General features: G+C 46.1%; 1 protein-coding gene across 1 annotated transcript; it reads right to left on the bottom strand.

Moving 5' to 3' along the window:
• Nucleotides 1–736: 736 nt before the first annotated feature.
• Nucleotides 737–23820, bottom strand: LOC121552428 (delta-like protein 4). Its single transcript, XM_041865360.2, has 11 exons — nt 23700–23820; nt 23300–23560; nt 22817–22874; nt 20589–20855; nt 18041–18101; nt 13755–13885; nt 13077–13246; nt 8010–8229; nt 5182–5917; nt 1577–1688; nt 737–972 (listed from the first exon to the last, which is right to left on the bottom strand). Exons 1-11 carry the CDS (start codon nt 23751–23753, stop codon nt 967–969), a joined length of 2076 nt encoding a protein of 691 aa, XP_041721294.1. The 5' UTR covers nt 23754–23820; the 3' UTR covers nt 737–966.
• Between the last annotated feature and the right edge of the window lie 220 nt (nt 23821–24040).

Raw genomic sequence — 24040 nt, 5'->3', positions numbered from 1 at the left:
TCTTTTCACCATTTGCATGGAATGAAAAAGTCTGGAAAAGTCCGACCAGGTGTTTTGTTTGGAGTGATTGACAGCTGAGATGTTAGTTTGCTTGTTCAGTCAGACATTCATCGTTCTCAGTGTTTTGTTGTGGTTAGTCGGTGGTTTTCGACGACTAGTCAGTCGATTGTTTGCGGTTGGTGGATTGTTTGCGGTTGGTGAGTTTCAGCGAGTTGGCTCCACCCTGGACCTTGGGTCTTCCATAGCTGGTGAATTATGCTGGCTAAGGGGTTAAAGATCAGTCGAATCTCAGGCACCTCCATTTTGATTAGTTGGCTGTCGAAGTCACCATGATTAGGTCGGGCAGGGGTCAACTGAGAGGTCAGGGGTCAACTACGAGCTCTGGCCATTTGTCCTGTTTCACCTACTCTCTCTTCCATTGCTGCCAAGGACAGATGAGTTCAGTTCAAGTTCGTTGTTTTGCTTGCTGACACTCTATGTGCAGTTCAGTCACTCAGTCTTTTAACCATTTAACAGTTAATTTAACCGTTCATTTAACCGTTCCCAGAAGTCAAAAGGCCCATGACTTACTGTACACGTTTTGTATACAAACACTCGGTCGATGTTAAAGTTCAGTAAAGTTCTCAGGCTGGTGGTCATTAGTTCATAGAGAAGTTCTCTCTCTCTCTCTCTCTGTCTCTCTCTCTGTCTCTCTCTCTGTCTGTCTGTCTGTCTGTCTGTCTGTCTGTCTGTCTGTCTGTCTGTCTGTCTGTCTGTCTGTCTGTCTCTGTCTCTCTCTCTCTCTGTCTCTTATCGTCTCTCTCGCTCTCTCCATTTCTCAAGTGTTCCAGAGCAGCAGTGACATCAGAAACAGTCTCCAGTCTCTTCTCAGGTTTTTGTAAACAATCCAGAAAGTAATATCCGCCTCGATTGTGTTTGTCCTCCTCCTCATCTATAGCGCCCTCGCTTCTTCATGCCCCTCACAGCTTATACCTGGGGAGGAAGAGAGGAAAAATGATTGAAGATATGCAGTGGGTACTGGGGAAACACTGCACAATTTGCTTGGCTCATCCGCTCTCAATTCCACTCAGTGCTAAAACATAGGGCTTGTGAGACAAAGTAAAGCTTTAAACGTATCAAAACCATATGCATAGGCTTGTGTTCAAGTTCAAGTATATGTACTGCTAAAGCTTTAAACATATCTAAAGCATATGCAGAGAGAGCAGTCCAGGGGATCCAACTCTGTGGGGTAAATGGGTACACTTTATCCCCTTTCCAGGCCATCAAATTGTCAGAATGAAGTATAGTGATTTGATACACTTTTAGAGCATTGCCATATAAGATTACTCCACCATATTGACTTGGCATATATGATTACGTCATACAGGCCTACAGGATATTTCCCTGGCTTATGTTTAAGTAATAGAATATGCAGTACTTCCACAATGTGTATCTATAAAAACAGAGACATCACCAAAGCATAAATGTACAGCATTTGTCATTGACCATAAAGTGTGACATGAAACGCTGTCGAGGGAAACCGCAAATAAGTACTGATGGAAAAAGTGTTGTTTTTTTCTCATTTCTTTATCGTTACCTCTGTTGCTGTGACGCACGTCCTCCGCTCCTCTCCTATAACAAAGACAGACTGGTAGATCTGAGAGTCTCGAGGGGAACATATCGTTGATATCCTACACGCCGCCTTTTCACTGCAACACACAAATCAACACACACTCGGTCAGTCCACCTTAACGACGCAAAGTAGAAGCATATGGTAAAACTAGGCTATGTATCGAGTAGCCTACTGATGGGAGGGTGGAAATTAATGTTCCCTGGAGACAGAGGTATAGGGAGGGAAAACATATCTATGGGTGATTCTACAGAAGTGGTGTAAATTGCTATCACACTCTAAAATATATATATATTTTTTAAAAATTGTCTCCAAATTTAGGACAAATATTTACGTCTCCTGAGTGGCGCAGTGGTCTAAGGCACTGCTTCACAGTGCTAACTGTGCCACTAGAGATCCTGGTTCGAATCCAGGCTCTGTCGCAGCCGGCCGCGACCGGGAGACTCATGGGCGGCGCACAATTCGTCCAGGGTAGGGGAGGGAATGGCCGACAGGGATGTAGCTCAGTTGATAGAGCATGGCGTTTGCAACGCCAGGGTTGTGGGTTCGATTCCCACGGGGGGGGGCCAGTATAAAAAAATATGTATTCACTAACGGTAAGTCGCTCTGGATAAGAGCGTCTGCTAAATGACTAAAATGTAAAATGTAAACGTCATCATCTGTTCTAATTCAATCCCAGACAGGAACAAACATATTGTTAAATTAATATAGTACAGTAATTGTTTACACAACGATTTCTATTGAGAGGTGGCAGGTTCCAAACTCTTGACTCCTAAACTTCATGTTTGAAAATAAAGCAACTCGTGATTTTTGTATTTTGTATATATATTTTTTTCAATAGAACATCTTGAGTTATTCTATTATTACATTGAAAGATACTGATCTAATTAGTCGTTTTTTTTTTTTTTAAACATCTTTCTCTGAAAAATGCTGGCCCACTTTTTGATGTCACTACCGAAACACACAATTTAAAAGACTATGCCTTAAGCCACAACCCCTACAAATATCACCAGGTGATGTGACCACAATCCTCTCCACTGTGGCCACAAGGGGAGTAGTCTGTCTGCAAACATTTTTTGGAGAAAATGAGTGAGCAAGTTGATAAGTCTTCATATATTTTTAAGAAGCGTCACACCGAACATGTAATATATCAAGAAATATGTAAAGTACGGTTTTGGGACTAAAATATATTTTTGCTGGGATGTACATACGTCCAAATGAAAGATAGCCAGCCAAATATTATCTATGGGGAATTTTGTAAAGTCCAAAGTAAGTCAAAATTGTCCAAACCGAAATGGTCACAACCGAAACAATTGACACCATAGTGATATATAGAGATCTCATCTTTGGAACTTTGCCATTGAGGCTATCACCCACTGTGCTCTACCACCTGAGTTACAGAGGACCACCATGTGGGTAGTGGACAAGTTGCATGCACTGTGCTCTACCACCTGAGTTACAGAGGACCACCATGTGGGTAGTGGACAAGTGCACACTTCAGGAAAAAGTGTAGAGTATTGAGATGCATAGCCAGCAGGGGGGCTCCAGCCCTCCAAGAGCCCAAACATTGACATCTATTTGGCCAAAACATAGACGTCTATAATGTGCTATACTGTACCCTACTCTACTGTACCCTACTCTACTCTACTCTGCTCTACTCTACTCTACTCTACTGTACCCTACTCTACTGTACCCTACCCTACTCTGCTCTACTCTACTCTACTATACTATACTATACTATACTCTACCCTACTCTACTGTACCCTACCCTACTCTGCCCTACCCTACCCTACTGTACCCTACTGTACCCTACTCTACTCTGCTATACCCTACTCTACTGTACCCTACTCTACTCTGCTATACCCTACACTACTCTACCCTACTGTACCCTACTCTACTGTACCCTACCCTACTCTACTCTACTTTCTTACAATTGAAGCAAGGGACAATGGACTCTGGATCAGTGGTCTTGGTCTTGAAACCACATACATTTGGTCTTTAATTTGTCATGGTCTCAACTCACTGGGTCTGGGTCAGGGTCTTGGGACCAATGTCCTGGTATAAATCTTGGTCTTGGCTCCTGGATATGACCTTAGTCTTTGGTTTACAAACCATAGGCAACCCAATTTGAAGAAGACAATGCTCTCTGATCATTGGCTGATCGCTCCCAACAAGTTGGCTACTTTTAAATGGTGGCAGCCATCAATGGCAACGTTTATACTAAAACGAGTTATATCCATATAGAGTCCTCTATTTATTACATTTTAGTCATTTAGCAGACGCTCTTATCCAGAGCAACTTACAGTTAGTGAGTTCATACATTATATTTTTCATACTGGCCCCCCGTGGGAATCGAACCCACAACCCTGGCGTTGCAAACGCCATGCTCTACCAACTGAGCTACATCCCTGCCGGCCATTCCCTCCCCTACCCTGGACGACGCCGCCCCATAGGTCTCCCGGTCACGGCCGGCGACGACAGAGGCTGGATTCGAACCAGGATCTCTAGTGGCACAGCTAACACTGCGATGCAGTGCCTTAGACCACTGCGCCACTCAGGAGACTATTTATCTCTATGATTGACAGTTGTCCCCGGAAATGCCTGTTATTTTTGCCAAAATAAAGGTAGGTAAAGAATTTAAACATCTAACAACCTAATTAATTAGATGCGTAAGTAATTAAATCAATCAACACGTTGCCGATTCCATTTCTCACTATGTTTCAGTGTGTGAGGAGTAGCTTTGTCTACCTGACATATGCTTTAAGACTTGTGCTGAGCCATACCCCCGATTTCCACCACTTCTGCATAATCACCCATATACACACAGGGGATGGGAGTACGGCTCAGCAACAGTCAAATGTAAACTGTGTGCAAATTAAGACCAGTATTGTGTTTCCAAGGAGCCTGTCTGTTGTGGTCTGTTTTTAGTAAAAGTCTTTGGACAAAAAAAAAAAAAAAAAAAGAGTTTATGAGATTAAAAGAGCATTTGAAATCATTAGCAGGCTAGAAGCTTGGAGTGGGTGCACGGGGGATTGGGGGTTATGGTTGGGAGTCGGACTTGGCTGTTGATCCTTCAGGTCCCGTGTGGGATCGGATCAAGACGGTGTGTGTGTGTGTGTGTGTGTGTGTGTGTGTGTGTGTGTGTGCGCCTGGAGGCATTTGTGTCTTTATGTACTGTATATGGGGAGAGTAGTGGTTGGGTTTTAACTATTGTGGCCAGGCCTAGTGCGACTGACAAAATGAATGAGACCCCTTTCCTCCTCTCACTCTAAAAAGAACAGACGTGAAGTCTATAGGTATTACATTTGTTTGTGAGTGATTGGGGGGGGGGGGATTTGAAAAGATGTACAGCCCTTAGAATGGCCTTCACCCTACACAAACATACTGAAACCGTTTCCTAGAGCTGTAAGTATAGCAATGTTTTCAAGAGCTGTTAGTAAGCCTATGTCTCGATGTGTCATGGCAAAAGCAGTTCGCTAGATCTGGATGTTTGTGGATGTGGTCTAACATTTCAGAATCAAGATGGAACTCATCGAAAACCTTAATTTAGACAAAAATGTGTTTTTTCTTACCTGTACATTCTACTCAGCGGTATTTTCTCTTCTAAACACTTGTCATGGATCACATGACTTTGGATTTTATCCTCTTGCGACGTATCAGCCTTCAGCTTTGCGTTACTGTACGAGTCCAATTGATAGTTCTTATGGATAAAGTTTGACTTCTCTGATTCGCAGTCCACCTCCAGTCCCACCTTCTGATTGGTGTTCTTCAGCTGGGAGGCGGGGATTAGGTTATCCCTCTGTACGTCTGATAGGTTGTTCATGGTCTCCCCGTCTCCCCTGTCCCTGCCGGTCTGCCTGTGGATGTGTCTTAGAGCCAGTCCCACCATGCATAGCAGCACCAGTAACGCAACCAGCCCTACAGCCAGGGAAACTGCCGCCCACTGGAATCCATCTTGGCTCTCTCCTTTGATCCTCTCCCCACCCACCGGCAGGGTCACAGCAAAGAACTGGCAGCGTGATCCGGTGAAGCCGGCGGGACAGATACAGGTGGCGGGGGGTTTCCCCGTGCAGAGCCCTCCGTTAAGACAGGGGCGCATGGAGCACTCATCCAGGACACGGTCACAGTTTCGGCCGGTGTACCCCGGGGGGCAGGCGCAGGTGTAGTCGTTGATGCGGTCCAGGCAGGTCCCTCCGTTGGTGCAGGGGTTCCCGGCACACTCATTGATGTTGATCTCACAGCGCTGGCCGGTGAAACCAGAGCGACAGCTACACAGACGCACGCCACCGTGGATCAAACACAGACCGCCTGGAGAGAGACACACAGGGGTTCAGGGGTTATGGTCTTGGGGGAGAGAACACGCATGCAGACATATACAATAGGCCCTGTCCAGAAACAACCCCTAGCCCCTACCTCTAGACACTTGTGGAGATCTGAGAGGATTTGATGTTTAAGCAATGTTGTAATGGCTCCATCTTCTCCTCTGACAGCCTAGGTGGAATTCTCGCTATTGCTTACACATGACCAATTTTCACACTACATCACTACTTCACACTACATCACTACATCACCACTTCACACCACATCACTACTTCACACTACATCACTACTTCACACTACATCACTACATCACCACTTCACACCACATCACTACTTCACACCACATCACTACTTCACACTACATCACCACTTCACACTACATCACCACTTCACACTACATCACTACTTCACACTACATCACCACTTCACACCACATCACCACTTCACACTACATCACCACTTCACACTACATCACCACTTCACACCACATCACTACTTCACACTACATCACTACTTCACACTACATCACCACTTCACACCACATCACCACTTCACACTACATCACCACTTCACACTACATCACTACTTCCCTACTTCACACTACATCACCACTTCACACTACATCACCACTTCACACTACATCACTACTTCCCTACTTCACACTACATCACCACTTCACACTACATCACCACTTCACACTACATCACTACTTCACACTACATCACTACTTCACACTACATCACTACTTCCCTCCTTCACACTACATCACCACTTCACACTACATCACCACTTCACACTACATCACCACTTCACACTACATCACCACTTCACACTACATCACCACTTCACACTACATCACCACTTCACACGACATCACTACATCACCACTTCACACTACATCACCACTTCACACTACATCACCACTTCACACTACATCACTACTTCACACTACTTCCCTACTTCACACTACATCACCACTTCACACTACATCACCACTTCACACTACATCACCACTTCACACTACATCACCACTTCACACCACATCACCACTTCACACTACATCACCACTTCACACTACATCACCACTTCACACTACTTCCCTACTTCACACTACATCACCACTTCACACTACATCACCACTTCACACTACATCACTACTTCACACTACATCCCTACTTCCCTACTTCACACTACATCACCACTTCACACTACATCACTACTTCACACTACATCCCTACTTCCCTACTTCACACTACATCACCACTTCACACTACATCACCACTTCACACTACATCCCTACTTCACACTACATCACCACTTCACACTACATCACCACTTCACACTACTTCCCTACTTCACACTACATCACCACTTCACACTACATCACTACTTCCCTACTTCACACTACATCACCACTTCACACTACATCACTACTTCCCTACTTCACACTACATCACCACTTCACACTACATCACCACTTCACACTACATCACCACTTCACACTACATCACTACTTCACACTACATCACCACTTCACACTACATCACTACTTCACACTACATCACCACTTCACACTACATCACTACTTCACACTACTTCCCTACTTCACACTACATCACCACTTCACACTACATCACTACTTCAGTAACCATCGAATGTATCAGACGTGAACTCTCAAGTCTGAATTATTCTGTCCTTTCCCTTTATCACAAACCCATGCACCACAACAAGCAGGTCCCCCTGACCCCAAAAACATTAAACACTAGCCAATGTGGATGTGATATTTATCACATGATTTGTCACATTATTTTCCTCCATCCTCAGTTCAGTCTAGTACAGGCTTGACTGAATGAACAGTGTTGGGTGACATTCCTGGAAGTCGACTGGAAGCTGTCACATGTTTACATCCAAGCACAATAGACGCAGAGTTCCCAACAGATTCCTGTTGTTCCAGAACACTTCCAGACTGCCGGCCCAAGAGGAATTCAGGGAAAGGGAAGAGGGGGGTGGAGCGGAGCGGAGAGGTGGCTCTCCTCCGAGGGAGGGGGAAAAAGAAGAGGAGAAAGGAGCCGTGGCGTACCGTTGGCACAGGGAAGAGACGTGCACTTGTCCACTCTCTTCTCACAGTTGAGTCCTGTGTATCCGGGCGGACACTCGCAGATGTAGCTGTGCCCGTTGTCCTTCTGATGGCACTGTCCGCTGTGGAAGCAGGGGGAGTCGGCACAGGTCAGCAGGCTGTGTTCACAGTGGGAGCCCTCGAAGCCCTGCGGACACGAACACGTGTAGCCAACATCCAGGTTCTAGAAAGGGAGAGAGAGAGAGAGGGGGAGAGAGTTTAGATCTAAGGTCAGGCAAAGACTGATTGATTACAGTAATTTCTCAAATGCATCCTTCCTTCCTTTCACATCAGTTCTGACAACATTTCTGCTATTGTCCCTTCTAGGCTGGCTATCTAGTGACTACTGTGGTCCAGGCAACATAGTTCTAATCCATTACCCTTAAGTACACTACATGACCAAAAGTATGTGGACACCTGCTCATCTAAACATCTCATTCCAAATTAATGAGCATTAAAATGGAGTTGGTCCCTCCTTTGCTGCTATAACAGCCTCCACTCTTCTGGGAAGGCTTTACACTAGATGTTGGAACATTACTGCAGGGACTTGCTTCCATTCAGCCACAAGAGCATTAGTGAGGTCGGGCACTGATGTTGGGTGATTAGACCTGCCTCGCAGTCTGCATTCCAATTCATCCGAAAGGTGTTCGATGGGGTTGAGGTCAGGGCTCTGTGCAGGCCAGTTCTTCCACACTGATCTTGACAAACCATTTCTGTATGTATCTTGCTTTGTGCACGGGGGCATTGTCATGCTGAAACAGGAAAGGGCCTTCCCCAAACTGTTGCCACAAAGTTGAGAGCACAGAATCGTCTAGAATTACATTGTATGCTGTAGCGTTAAGATTTCCCTTCACTGGAACTAAGGGGCCTAGCCCAAGCCATGAAAAACAGCCCCAGACCATTATTCATCTTCAACCAAACTTTACAGTTGTCACTATGCATTGGGGCAAGTAGATTTCTCCTGGCATCCGCCAAACCCAGATTCGTCCATCGGACTGCCAGATGGTGAAGCGTGATTCATCACTCCAGAGAACGCATTGCCACTGCTCCAGAGTCCAATGGCGGCGAGCTTCACACCACTCCAGCCGACGCTTGGCATTGCGCTTGGTGATCTTAGGCTTGTGTGCGGCTGCTCGGCCATGGAAACCCATTTCATGAAGCTCCCGATGAACAGTTCTTGTGCTGACGTTGCTTCATGAGGCAGTTTGAAACTCTGTAGTGAGTGTTGCAACCGAGGACAGATGATTTTTACGTGCAACGCGCTTCAGCACTCGGCGGTCCCGTTCTGTGAGCTTGTGTGGCTTACCACTTTGCAGCTGAGCCGTTGTTGCTCCTAGACGTTTCCACTTCACAATAACAGCACTTACAGTTGACCGGGGCAGCTCTAGCAGGGCAGAAATTTGACGAACTGACTTGTTGGAACGGTGGCATCCGATGACGGTGCCAAGTTGAAAGTCACTGAGCTCTTCAGTAAGGCCATTCTACTGCCAAATGTTTGTCTATGGAGATTGCATGGCTGTGTGCACGATTTTTATACACCTGTCAGCAACGGGTGTGTCTGAAATAGCCAAATCTAGTAATTTGAAGAGGTGTCCACATACTTTTGTTTATATAGTGTACCTAGCTGCTCATCAGTTCTGACAATGTTGCCACTTCCTGTCCCTTCTAGACTGGGCATCGAGTGACTTGTGGGGGGCCTTCTAGCACATTCTACTCACCGTGCAGAGTCCTCCGTTCCTACAGGGGTTGTCCCTTCTAACGTGTCTATCTAACCACTACTCACCGTGCAGAGTCCTCCGTTCCTACAGGGGTTGTCCCTTCTAACGTGCCAATCTAACCACTGCTCACCGTGCAGAGTCCTCCATTCCTACAGGGGTTGTCCCTTCTAACGTGCCTATCTAACCACTACTCACCGTGCAGAGTCCTCCGTTCCTACAGGGGTTGTCCCTTCTAACGTGCCAATCTAACCACTGCTCACCGTGCAGAGTCCTCCGTTCCTACAGGGGTTGTCCCTTCTAACGTGCCTATCTAACCACTACTCACCGTGCAGAGTTCTCCGTTCCTACAGGGGTTGTCCCTTCTAACGTGCCAATCTAACCACTGCTCACCGTGCAGAGTCCTCCGTTCCTACAGGGGTTGTCCCTTCTAACGTGCCAATCTAACCACTGCTCACCGTGTAGAGTCCTCCGTTCCTACAGGGGTTGTCCCTTCTAACGTGCCAATCTAACCACTGCTCACCGTGCAGAGTCCTCCGTTCCTACAGGGGTTGTCCCTTCTAACGTGCCAATCTAACCACTGCTCACCGTGCAGAGTCCTCCGTTCCTACAGGGGTTGTCCCTTCTAACGTGCCAATCTAACCACTGCTCACCGTGCAGAGTCCTCCATTCCTACAGGGGTTGTCCCTTCTAACGTGCCAATCTAACCACTGCTCACCGTGCAGAGTCCTCCGTTCCTACAGGGGTTGTCCCTTCTAACGTGTCTATCTCACCACTACTCACCGTGCAGAGTCCTCCCGTTCCTACAGGGGTTGTCCCTTCTAACGTGCCAATCTAACCACTGCTCACCGTGCAGAGTCCTCCGTTCCTACAGGGGTTGTCCCTTCTAACGTGCCAATCTAACCACTGCTCACCGTGCAGAGTCCTCCGTTCCTACAGGGGTTGTCCCTTCTAACGTGTCTATCTAACCACTACTCACCGTGCAGAGTCCTCCGTTCCTACAGGGGTTGTCCCTTCTAACGTGCCAATCTAACCACTGCTCACCGTGCAGAGTCCTCCGTTCCTACAGGGGTTGTCCCTTCTAACGTGCCAATCTAACCACTGCTCACCGCGCAGAGTCCTCCGTTCCTACAGGGGTTGTCCCTTCTAACGTGCCAATCTAACCACTGCTCACCGCGCAGAGTCCTCCGTTCCTACAGGGGTTGTCCCTTCTAACGTGCCAATCTAACCACTGCTCACCGTGCAGAGTCCTCCGTTCCTACAGGGGTTGTCCCTTCTAACGTGCCAATCTAACCACTGCTCACCGCGCAGAGTCCTCCGTTCCTACAGGGGTTGTCCCTTCTAACGTGCCAATCTAACCACTGCTCACCGTGCAGAGTCCTCCGTTCCTACAGGGGTTGTCCCTTCTAACGTGCCAATCTAACCACTGCTCACCGTGCAGAGTCCTCCGTTCCTACAGGGGTTGTCCCTTCTAACGTGCCAATCTAACCACTGCTCACCGTGCAGAGTCCTCCGTTCCTACAGGGGTTGTCCCTTCTAACGTGCCAATCTAACCACTGCTCACCGTGCAGAGTCCTCCATTCCTACAGGGGTTGTTCCTTCTAACGTGTCTATCTAACCACTGCTCACCGTGCAGAGTCCTCCATTCCTACAGGGGTTGTCCCTTCTAACGTGCCAATCTAACCACTGCTCACCGTGCAGAGTCCTCCGTTCCTACAGGGGTTGTCCCTTCTAACGTGCCAATCTAACCACTGCTCACCGTGCAGAGTCCTCCATTCCTACAGGGGTTGTTCCTTCTAACGTGTCTATCTAACCACTGCTCACCGTGCAGAGTCCTCCATTCCTACAGGGGTTGTCCCTTCTAACGTGCCAATCTAACCACTGCTCACCGTGCAGAGTCCTCCATTCCTACAGGGGTTGTCCCTTCTAACGTGCCAATCTAACCACTGCTCACCGTGCAGAGTCCTCCGTTCCTACAGGGGTTGTCCCTTCTAACGTGCCAATCTAACCACTGCTCACCGTGCAGAGTCCTCCATTCCTACAGGGGTTGTCCCTTCTAACGTGCCAATCTAACCACTGCTCACCGTGCAGAGTCCTCCGTTCCTACAGGGGTTGTCCCTTCTAACGTGCCAATCTAACCACTGCTCACCGTGCAGAGTCCTCCGTTCCTACAGGGGTTGTCCCTTCTAACGTGCCAATCTAACCACTGCTCACCGTGCAGAGTCCTCCGTTCCTACAGGGGTTGTCCCTTCTAACGTACCAATCTAACCACTGCTCACCGTGCAGAGTCCTCCGTTCCTACAGGGGTTGTCCCTTCTAACGTGCCAATCTAACCACTGCTCACCGTGCAGAGTCCTCCGTTCCTACAGGGGTTGTCCCTTCTAACGTGCCAATCTAACCACTGCTCACCGTGCAGAGTCCTCCGTTCCTACAGGGGTTGTCCCTTCTAACGTGCCAATCTAACCACTGCTCACCGTGCAGAGTCCTCCGTTCCTACAGGGGTTGTCCCTTCTAACGTGCCAATCTAACCACTGCTCACCGTGCAGAGTCCTCCGTTCCACAGGGGTTGTCCCTTCTAACGTGCCAATCAACCACTGCTCACCGTGCAGAGTCCTCCGTTCCTACAGGGGTTGTCCCTTCTAACGTGCCAATCTAACCACTGCTCACCGTGCAGAGTCCTCCGTTCCTACAGGGGTTGTCCCTTCTAACGTGCCAATCTAACCACTGCTCACCGTGCAGAGTCCTCCGTTCCTACAGGGGTTGTCCCTTCTAACGTGCCAATCTAACCACTGCTCACCGTGCAGAGTCCTCCGTTCCTACAGGGGTTGTCCCTTCTAACGTGCCAATCTAACCACTGCTCACCGTGCAGAGTCCTCCGTTCCTACAGGGGTTGTCCCTTCTAACGTGCCAATCTAACCACTGCTCACCGTGCAGAGTCCTCAGTTTCTACAGGGGTTGTCCCTTCTAACGTGCCAATCTAACCACTGCTCACCGTGCAGAGTCCTCCGTTCCTACAGGGGTTGTCCCTTCTAACGTGCCAATCTAACCACTGCTCACCGTGCAGAGTCCTCCGTTCCTACAGGGGTTGTCCCTTCTAACGTGCAATCTAACCACTGCTCACCGTGCAGAGTCCTCCGTTCCTACAGGGGTTGTCCCTTCTAACGTGCCAATCTAACCACTGCTCACCGTGCAGAGTCCTCCGTTCCTACAGGGGTTGTCCCTTCTAACGTGCCAATCTAACCACTGCTCACCGTGCAGAGTCCTCCGTTCCTACAGGGGTTGTCCCTTCTAACGTGCCAATCTAACCACTGCTCACCGTGCAGAGTCCTCCGTTCCTACAGGGGTTGCTGTCACACTCCTGCAGTTCCAGCTCACAGTTGACCCCGGTGAACCCAGGGGGACAGGTACAGGTGTAGCTGCCCTGGCCCGTGTTCATACAGGTCGCCCCGTTATCACACGGCCGGTGGTGCGTGCAGAAGTTCAGGTCTGAGATGGAGGAGCAGAGGGGTCAAAGGTCAAATAAAGTTCAAATATAAGGTAATATACTGTACGTGTATTGTTAAATCATTGACACCTTTGATAAAGATGAGCAATAATGACTGTATAAAAATAAATCATTTAAATACTGAGTTATATTGTATGCTCCAAAGAATTTGGGCAATTATATTATTTTACATACCCCCAAGATATGCTAACCTCTCACCATTTCCAATAACAGGGGAGGTTATCATGTCTTGGGGGTATGATCTTTGACCCTCTGTAACTTTCTCACTTATTTACAATAAAAAGTGACTCCAAAATGACACAATACATTATTTACTATTTAATATGTATTGGGCACAAAATAATCTGAAACACAATTATTTTACGGTCAGTATTTGAATCAAAAAAAATATCACTAAATGCACATATTTTCCGATACGTTTCAGTCAGATTGCCCTTTCTCTGTGCAACTACGATGGTGATGATGATGATGATGAAGATGGGTTCTTACCCTGGTCACAGAAGAGCCCTCCCCAGCCTTCCTTACAGTTACACTGCCAAGGCTGTTGGCAGGTGCCATGCTTACAAGCGGGGTACTTCTTACACTCGTCGCAGAACGGACCCTGCCAACCTTCTCTGCACCTGGAGACATAGGAGAGGTCATTCAGGGTAAACGATCCTTCATCAATACCAAGATCTTTATCTATACATCATTGATTGACTGACTGACTGATTGGTTGATTTGTTAATTGATTGATTGACTGATTAAAGCATAGCTGTCCATACTTATAGTTTTGAATGTATGGACCCACTGACCACAATCTTAAGATCACACTGACATATTTTTACGACCACAAAATATGCAGTGCCAAACTATACAATGGATGTATCCACACAGATCCATTCTGGTAATTATAATGTAATACTGGTCACTATTATCACAGAGGAAAAACTGTTAATATAAGAGCTGTTGATCAAGATGCTTAGGCCTCTGGCAATAACCAATGCTTCAAAATGGCTTTCTTTTCTCATGTTCCCCAGTGAAACCTAATTCCCAACAACAGGGAGAGAGGGAGGGAGAGAGAGAGAGAGAGAGAGAGAGAGAGAGAGAGAGAGAGAGAGAGAGAGAGAGAGAGAGAGAGAGAGAGAGAGAGAGAGAGAGAGAGAGAGAGAGAGAGAGAGAGAGAGAGAGAGAGAGAGAGAGAGAGAGAGAGAGAGAGAGAGAGAGAGAGAGAGAGAGAGAGAGAGAGAGAGAGAGAGAGAGAGAGAGAGAGAGAGAGAGAGAGAGAGAGAGGGTGAAAGAGAGGGTGAAAGAGAGGGTGAGAGAGAGGGTGAGAGAGAGGGTGAGAGAGAGGGAGAGAGAGAGGGAGAGAGAGAGGGAGAGAGAGAGAGAGAAATATAACCCCGGCCAATCAGAGTTACAAATACCCTTCGGATATTGGCAAAACATCAACTAAAATTAATAGTTATTAATTAATAGGACAAGTGTTCAAAAACAGCCTCTAGACTAAATACACTTCGCAGCATCCTCCGTGTGCACAAACACACACACTTCTTTGTTATAAAACATGAGGCATTTACTCACATTAATTATATAGTTTGTCTTGATTATTTCCAATAATATTGAATTGGAAGAATTTCCAAGAATATGTCATTGAAAAATAATAACAGAAGTTTTGACACTTGCTAGAACTTATAAAGTGAGGGAAAAAAGTATTTGATCCCCTGCTGATTTTGTACGTTTGCCCACTGACAAAATACATGATCAGTCTATAATTTTAATGGTAGGTTTATTTGAACAGTGAGTGACAGAATAACAACAAAAAAATCCAGAAAATAACGCATGTCAAAAAAAATTATAAATTGATTTGCATTTTAATGAGGGAAATAAGTATTTGACCCCTCTGCAAAACATGACTTAGTACTTGGTGGCAAAACCCTTGTTGGCAATCACAGAGGTCAGACGTTTCTTGTAGTTGGCCACCAGGTTTGCACACATCTCAGGAGGGATTTTGTTCCACTCCTCTTTGCAGAAATTCTATAAGTTATTAAGGTTTCGAGGCTGACGTTTGGCAACTCGAATCTTCAGCTCCCTCCACAGATTTTCTATGGGATTAAGGTCTGGAGACTGGCTAGGCCACTCCAGGACCTTAATGTGCTTCTTCTTGAGCCACTCCTTTGTTGCCTTGGCCATGTGTTTTGGGTCATTGTCATGCTGGAATACCCATCCACGACCCATTTTCAATGCCCTGGCTGAGGGAAGGAGGTTCTCACCCAAGATTTGACGGTACATGGCCTCGTCCATCGTCCCTTTGATGCGGTGAAGTTGTCCTGTCCCCTTAGCAGAAAAACACCCCCAAAGCATAATGTTTCCACCTCCATGTTTGATGGAGGGGATGGTGTTCTTGGGGTCATAGGCAGCATTCCTCCTCCTCCAAACACGGCGAGTTGAGTTGATGCCAAAGAGCTCGATTTTGGTCTCATCTGACCACAAGACTTTCACCCAGTTCTCCTCTGAATCATTCAGATGTTCATTGGCAAACTTCAGACGGCCCTGTATATGTGCTTTCTTGAGCCGGGGGACCTTGCGGGCGCTGCAGGATTTCAGTCCTTCACGGCGTAGTGTGTTTCCAATTGTTTTCTTGGTGACTATGGTCCCAGCTGCCTTGAGATCATTGACAAGATCCTCCCGTGTAGTTCTGGGCTGATTCCTCACCATTCTCATGATCATTGTAACTCCACGAGGTGTGATCTTGCATGGAGCCCCAGGCCGAGGGAGATTGACAGTTCTTTTGTGTTTCTTCCATTTGCGAATAATCGCACCAACTGTTGTCACCTTCTCACCAAGCTGCTTGGCGATGGTCTTGTAGCCCATTCCAGCCTTGTGTAGGTCTACAATCTTGTCCCTGACATCCTTGGAGAGCTCTTTGGTCTTGGCCATGGTTGAGAGTTTGGAATCTGATTGATTGATTGCTTCTGTGAACAGGTGTCTTTTATACAGGTAACAAGCTGAGATTAGGAGCACTCCCTTTAAGAGTGTGCTCCTAATTTCAGCTCGTTACCTGTATAAAAGACACCTGGGAGCCAGAAATCTTTCTGATTGAGAGGGGGTCAAATACTTATTTCCCTCATTAAAATGCAAATCAATAATCGTTTTTCTGGATTATTTTGTTGTTATTCTGTCTCTCACTGTTCAAATAAACCTACCATTAAAATTATAGACTGATCATTTCTTTGTCAATAGGCAAACGTACAATATCAGCAGGGGATCAAATACTTTTTTCCCCTCACTGTAGGCTATCGGCTTCTTGCAAATGATAAAATAGGCTATTTCAATAACTGTGAGAATAATGTTTTATTTACATTTACGTCATTTAGCAGACGCTCTTATCCAGAGCGACTTACAAATAGGTGCATTCACCTTATAGCCAGTGGGATAACCACTTTACAATGTTTTTTGTTTTTGGGGATAATTGTTTATATGTGTAATACATATAAACAATTACTTAGCCTACATTTTGGGATGTGTGTTAAGTGTAATGGGACACTTTGGATGCATTTATCTTAATGTTTTCGGCGTCACCCTTGAATTTCTGATTTAGGCCATCACATTAATGCCGTGAGGTATTAATCCATTATTTAGTCCTTTAGCCTGCCGTGGGAAAGTCGGTTGTGAAAGGGCATCGAGGAATAAACCAATTTTACGGGTGCTGAGGAGCGAGGGAGAGAGCGAGAGAGAGAGAGAGAGAGAGAGAGAGAGAGGGAGAGAGCGAGAGAGAGAGAGAGAGAGAGAGAGAGAGAGAGAGAGAGAGAGAGAGAGAGAGAGAGAGAGAGAGAGAGAGAGAGAGAGAGAGAGAGAGAGAGAGAGAGAGAGAGAGAGAGAGAGAGAGAGAGAGAGAGAGAGAGAGAGAGAGAGAGAGAGAGAGAGAGAGAGAGAGAGAGAGAGAGAGAGAGAGAGAGAGAGAGAGAGAGAGCTTAGTGTCTTTTAGCAGTCCTGTATGCATGTAATCCTACTTGTTTGATTGAGCAGCAACACTAAAACAGCGATAAGAATATCATCAGGTCAGAGTTAGTAATGGTCAGGAGTAAAGGTGTGGTAGTAATGATCAGGAGTAAAGGTGTGGTAGTAATGATCAGGAGTAAAGGTGTGGTAGTAATGGTCAGGAGTAAAGGTGTGGTAGTAATGGTCAGGAGTAAAGGTGTGGTAGTAATGGTCAGGAGTGAAGGTGTGGTAGTAATGGTCAGGAGTAAAGGTGTGGTAGTAATGATCAGGAGTAAAGGTGTGGTAGTAATGGTCAGGAGTAAAGGTGTGGTAGTAATGGTCAGGAGTAAAGGTGTGGTAGTAATGATGGATTTCACTTTCTCAATGAGTGGAAGAGAAAGGGGGGCGTAGAGGGAGATAAATAGTATTAAGAGGTGTGTTTCTTATTGAAAGAGTGAGAGAGTGAGAGAGAGAGGGGAGGAATGAGAAAAACAGTGTTTTAGAGAGCGAGAAAGAAAGAGAGAGAGAGAGACAGACTGAGAGAGAGAGAGAAAGAGAGAGTTGGCTGCTTGATCGTGAGCTTTCAAAAATAGATTGCTTCCTGCTGAACAGTTGACATCACATGGAATAGGAAATATTGGACCAGTTTGGAGAAATATCGGCACTAAATCCTGTCTCTCTCTCTCTCTCACACACACACACACACACACACACACACACACACACACACACACAGACACACACACACACATACACACACACACACACTTTCCCATCAAATGTCCCACATATTTTATCATTTCAGTATTACTTACACACACTGGCCAGGTCTGGAGCAGTTTCCATTTCCTTCACTGCATCCCTCCAGGCAGATGGCTGTGATACACACAGATCAATAAGATATCCAGGGGTTAGTTACAGTGTCTCAAACGTCATTCAAACAGTGGACAGTGGAAGTAAATCAATCTGACTACATTACATGCGTTTAGCCGCACAGTCATGATAGGCAAAGCTATCATTACAGTAACCGGTGTACATCAAAAGAGCTGCAATTTCAATCGTGAAATATTATTTCACCAACAAAAAAACGGGCCTTCATCATAAAACACACAAAAGATGTGCTTGCATGTATACAGTCTATAATAAAACTGAGCTGCAATAAAACCGTTCGAGGCATTATGCATTCTAAATACTTCAGGAGCCTATCTCCAGCATAAAATCTATTCATTTCAGCCACAATGCATCTTCTTCAAAAGGCAGACAAGACACAAGCTCCAACTGAACCTGTCACACCACCCAACTGCTACATGGGGACCATGAGGAAGCTGCTTAATTTACGGCTTGTATGTCTTGCGCTCTATATGGCCCCTATCTCTCTCTGTGTGACTCTGATTCGGGGTTGGATAGGCTGGCGACCGCCGGTAAACGGCCGGTTATTCCTGAACAGATGCCCGTGCTCAATAGCGGACAGCTGCCACCATTGTTGTTCCTAGTCTGCGCAAACCGTACTTGCAGCTGCTACGCCACCCGCGAGCCCCCAACAATAGGGAGACTACAATTTCGGTGGCGCGTGGCGGATATTAATGTTGCGATTAACCCCGGCGTGTGCTGCCGCGGCCCGTGCTCCTCCAGGTGACGTTTAAACTCTCCCGGATTAAATGACCAGGAACCCGCTCTACTTTCAGGGTGTGGTATAGAAATACAAACTCCTCTCTCACAGCCAGGGAGAGCGATGGAGGGGTGGAGAAAGAGAGAGATCCATCCATCCATCTCCCTCACCTCACGTGCAATGTTTCTATTCTACAATCTTTTTTCTATACTACGACGGTAGGTGGGTATGTAATTGCCCTGGTCAAGGATTTGGCGCCACGGTCAAAATGCAACCATAAAGCATGCCAATTTCTCATTCACCGCCAAGCGATGCCGATGACAGATCCCTTGTCACACTGCGGTTCCAACTGACTCCAACAAATGGTAGCGATTATATGTTTTAAGATGTTTCCCTGAAATATTTTCTTTGATGAATTTGTTTTGGTGAAAGAGGCGTACACATCAACCTCTAGGAACGGGTCCTAACCCTGCCTGCCAACTGGCTGTTCTCCCTGTTGTAATATTCATATGTGTCAGCATACTGAATTGTAATTGGATTCATTCTACTGTCATATCATACTGTGCTATGATTGGTTAAGACCACCCTGGTGGTCGAGGGCATTCTAAAGATGATCATGGCCGGAGACACATGAACATGCCAGTTACAGCTAGCTAATAAAGAGCTACGTTTATAAAGATCCTGTCGTCCTGCATTTTATTATTTTGTACAAAGCATACAAAACAAGACACCGGTGATAGTAGGAGTTCATTGGTGTTCTGTCCAAAACACAGAGAAGAGAAACAGCTTTGTTGTTGTCATCATTTATAGTGAACTAATACTATGTTTAGGCATATTGTGGGTTTTGCACAAATATTTCGCTTGTCCTCATGTTCAGCAACCTGCCCCTCTCTAACAGGATGTCCTTTTTCTTCCACAGCCCTACACACAGCGCTTACTCCTTTTCATACACTTACTACACAAGTGTTCATTCTCACATGCTGTAGCCCTCAGATATGACCTCTTCAACCAATGTAGCATGACAAAATGTCCTCATATCCACACTTTTATTTCTGTGGCCCTTTTATGTGCAAATATTAAAATAAAAAGGTCCTGCGCCATAAAAGTCCAGGCCTCTTAGCAGAGTTCGTAGTTGGTTAACATACAGGGGGGGCAACACTATTCTCACTCTCTCTATCTGTCTCTCTCTTGCAGGACCAGTGCATCAGGACAAGCTTTCAACAAAACCCTGAGAGACTGTGGCATCATCCCACCGCTGCCACCAATGTAGCGATTGAGGAAAAACAATCAAAGCAGGCTTGAACCAGTGACCCTACAGCTGTAAGAGTGCTAACTCCTGTGCCATTTAATAACCTCTTAGCAGAGAACACAGACTACCTATATACAAGGAAGCAACAGCTACACCTTTCACTCGCTCTCTGAAAACTATGTACCAACAAGCTCAAAAAGCACAGCAGAACAGGCCTCATTGAAGAAGCAGCCAAAGTGCATCTAAAAACTGTGTACCAAGCTTGCTAGAATAAAAACACTGGCCTATAGCATAGGCCTATAATCAATGAAGAAATTGTGATTATATATCCAACATATTGGTCAAAGACAGGTGTGACATGGATGCAGACAATCAATCAAACCCCCGGCAACTCTGATCGGCCAGTGGGGTTGAATGCAGACAATCAATCAAACCCCAGGCAACTCTGATAGGCCAGTGGGGTTGTGGTTGTGGTTCGGTAACGGTTGGTTTCTCGGTTGCTTACGTTCTTCACAGTATTTTCCCTTCCAGCCGGGCAGACAGGATAACTGGCCGTCGCCGCGGTCGCAGGTGTAGTGGCCAAAACGGTCGTCCCTTGGCGTGCATATTTTGGAACAACTGTCTCCGTAGTAATTGTCATTGCAGATGAAGCGGTAAGAATACCGTAACTCCGTCTGTCGGCCGCTCTGAACATCCTGAGACCAGGCGGCCCCTACGCCCAACTGTCTCTGGATGGTAAAGAAACTAATCAACAACTCTGGGTTGCTGGTGTCTGGAAATGAAGGAGAGAGAGAGAGAGAGAGAGAGAGAGAGAGAGAGAGAGAGAGAGAGAGAGAGAGAGAGAGAGAGAGAGAGAGAGAGAGAGAGAGAGAGAGAGAGAGAGAGAGAGAGAGAGAGAGAGAGAGAGAGAGAGAGAGAGAAGAGAGAGAGAGAGAGAGAGAGAGAGAGAGAGAGAGAGAGAGAGAGAGAGAGAGAGAGAGAGAGAGAGAGAGAGAGAGAGAGAGAGAGAGAGAGAGAGAGAGAAAGAGAGAGAGAGAGAGAGAGAGAGAGAGAGAGAGAGAGAGAGAAGAGCAGAGAGAGAGGCAGAGAGAGAGAGAGAGAGAGAGAGAGAGAGAGAGAGAGAGAGAGAGAGAGAGAGAGAGAGAGAAAATGCATTAGATAAACATCTTGTCATGTACACTTTATCAGCCCAGCACCACATTGTTGAAGGATGTTTGTATGACCACAAACATTTCTATAGAATATTAGTTACATCAATCAATATCAATCAATAAATTACATTTAGTTGTCACATAGTGCTTTTACAGAAACCCGGCCTAGACCCCAAAGTGAGACGCAAAGAGAAGCAGTCTATTTTGTTACAGCCATGTTAGAAAAGTAGTTGTCTGCAGTACAATCATGTTCCATTAGGCCATATAGATGGTCTAACGTGGGTCTAACATGTAATGTGGTCTAACATGGTCTAACGTGGTCTAACGTGGGTCTAACGTGGTCTAACGTGGGTCTAACATGTAATGTGGTCTAACGTGGTCTAACGTGGGTCTAACGTGGGTCTAACATGTAATGTGGTCTAACGTGGTCTAACGTGGTCTAACGTGGTCTAAAGTGGTCTAACGTAGTCTAATGTGGTCTAACGCGGTCTAACGCGGTCTAACGTAGTCTAACGTGGTCTATTGTGGGTCTAACGTGGGTCTAACGTGGTCTAACGTAGTCTAACGTGGTCCAACGTGGGTCTAACGTGGTCTAACGTGGGTCTAACATGGTCTAACGTGGGTCTAACGTGGTCTAACGTGGTCTAACATCGTCTGTTACTGTATTCTCTATCATCCATTGTTCTCCTATCAGTCATAGTGCCATGTCTCATATCATATGATTGAAATATCCTAGACCTATTCCATGTGAAATATCATGCATGCTCCTTTCACTGGGCCTGATTTGAATATGTACCGGCCCTACAGCCTGCCAAGACGCCTTACGCAGATCAAATGGCTTCTTATCAACTCTTATAATAACAACCATAATGGTTTAGATGCACAATAAACTGAGATTGAAATGTCCTCTTCCTTTCTGTCAGCAAAAAACCTTCCCAGGCCGCTTCCAATGGGCGTAACAGAGCAAGGTGTTAAACCTTCCCAGGCCGCTTCCAATGGGCGTAACAGAGCAAGGTGTTAAACCTTCCCAGGCCGCTTCCAATGGGCGTAACAGAGCAAGGTGTTAAACCTTCCCAGGCCGCTTCCAATGGGCGTAACAGAGCAAGGTGTTAAACCTTCCCAGGCCGCTTCCAATGGGCGTAACAGAGCAAGGTGAAAACCTTCCCAGGCCGCTTCCAATGGGCGTAACAGAGCAAGGTGAAAACCTTCCCAGGCCGCTTCCAATGGGGCGTAACAGAGCAAGGTGTTAAATACAGGAAGATGTCGTCACACAATCTTGGCTGGCTCTGTGTGTTCTCACCAAAGCCCTCAACTCGTTCCCACGCCAGAAATACACCGCAGGAAGTCACATTGTGTTGGAGCACAATAATTAAAAAAGGTGTTTTGAAGCTGAGCAACAAAGGGCTGCGTAAAGATTAGAAAAATATAGGGAACAATTAACAATAAGGGCAATAGATCAATATTAGTGAGAAGATACTCATTATGTATAAGGTTTGACATTTGTAGGTGTTTGTTATAGAGGGCCTATTGGTGAAATGTGTAGAAAGGTCGCCCTCTTGTGGCGTTAAATAGATCGACTTACCTACAGGTAGATCCGCTGAAGGTGAATACCAGGCTTCAATTATCAAAGAAAACGATCCCTACGGACAGAACGCATTCAGTCATTAGAAATATCATTCAAAATCCAGTTCATAAAGGCAATATAATTCACTTTATCACAGTTAAAATGGAGCGCAATTCAAAAACGAACAGTCTGTATATGCATGGCTATACCATTTAGTATTGTAAATTGCATAGAGGCAAACATGTTATAATAGGCCATTCCGCTGTGTGCTGCAGTTTGAAATAAACAACTTCGTGTGTTGTGTGTCAATCCTCTCTGTGTGTCTGTTTGGTGATCCACACAGCATTACCTAATGATGGATTATCTCATCACTCACCAATAACTGGTGCGCTTTCATTCTCTCCAAACCAATCACAACCCGCCTGCTTCACAACACAACAACACTGACCTTGGCATGGCACACATTAAACTAATAATATGGGTCTAGGCTGTCTGTCTTACCGGCCATCCAAATTTGAACGGTAGTCGGATGGGTCTACTGAAAGTTCCCCCGTCCTTGGCGCTAAAGGAGTTGGCCCCTAGCACCGGTGTCACCGCACTTCCAAATATACAGTCACCTGGCGACACTACCGCCTGGTAGTTCTTTAGACAAACACGAAAGAAAGTCCTGCAGTTGAGCCTGCACGAGTTGCCATTCTCCAGCAATCCGTTGCTGTTTTTAAATTCATGTAGATCGATCTCAAAAACACCGGATCCAAATACCTAAAAAAAGAGAGAGAAGATATCATTTTTAAAAACACCGTTACGCACACGCTAAAAGAGCCCCGCTCCTTGGAATAGGCTACTTTGAGTAATCATTCCCCGAGAGCTCCTGTAGGGTATCCGGCGGATTCCTCCTTACCTGTGTCAATATAGTGGAACTGAATGCGATGGTAAAAGTGAACCAAGCTGCCATCCTTCTCGCTTATCCAGGGCAGCCGCGTCACCCGCCAATATATCCCCTATATTCCAAAGCCCACTATTCCAAAGTGTTGGGGGAATACAAATAAAAAAGCAGAAAGAAAGAACAAAATATAAATCCTTCTTCTCGTTCCACTTCGTTGTTTTTCCGTTATTAGAACCTTTGTTGGATGTTCCAACCCGCCAAAGGAACTTTTTTTAGAATTCCCAGGTTATCCAAAGAGGTGAAGGTTTAACGGAAGATCAATATCCAATATCTGACCCCTCTCTCTCTGTTCGCGC

The sequence above is a fragment of the Coregonus clupeaformis genome, chromosome 36 (assembly GCF_020615455.1).
Source record: "Coregonus clupeaformis isolate EN_2021a chromosome 36, ASM2061545v1, whole genome shotgun sequence".
In the NCBI taxonomy this organism is placed as follows: Eukaryota; Metazoa; Chordata; class Actinopteri; order Salmoniformes; family Salmonidae; genus Coregonus; species Coregonus clupeaformis.
The sequence above is the reverse complement of the archived record's forward strand: the minus strand, read 5'-3'. Positions and strand labels throughout refer to the sequence as shown.

Excerpts from the sequence above, each read along its gene's own strand:
- LOC121552428 (XM_041865360.2), bottom strand. The coding sequence starts at position 23,753 with ATGGCAGCTTGGTTCACTTTTACCATCGCATTCAGTTCCACTATATTG. Across the intron at positions 23,561-23,699 it reads GTTCCACTATATTGACACAG|GTATTTGGATCCGGTGTTTT; the intron begins GTAAGGAGGAAT and ends CTCTTTTTTTAG. Across the intron at positions 5,918-8,009 it reads GTCTCTTCCCTGTGCCAACG|GCGGTCTGTGTTTGATCCAC; the intron begins GTACGCCACGGC and ends GTCTCTCTCCAG.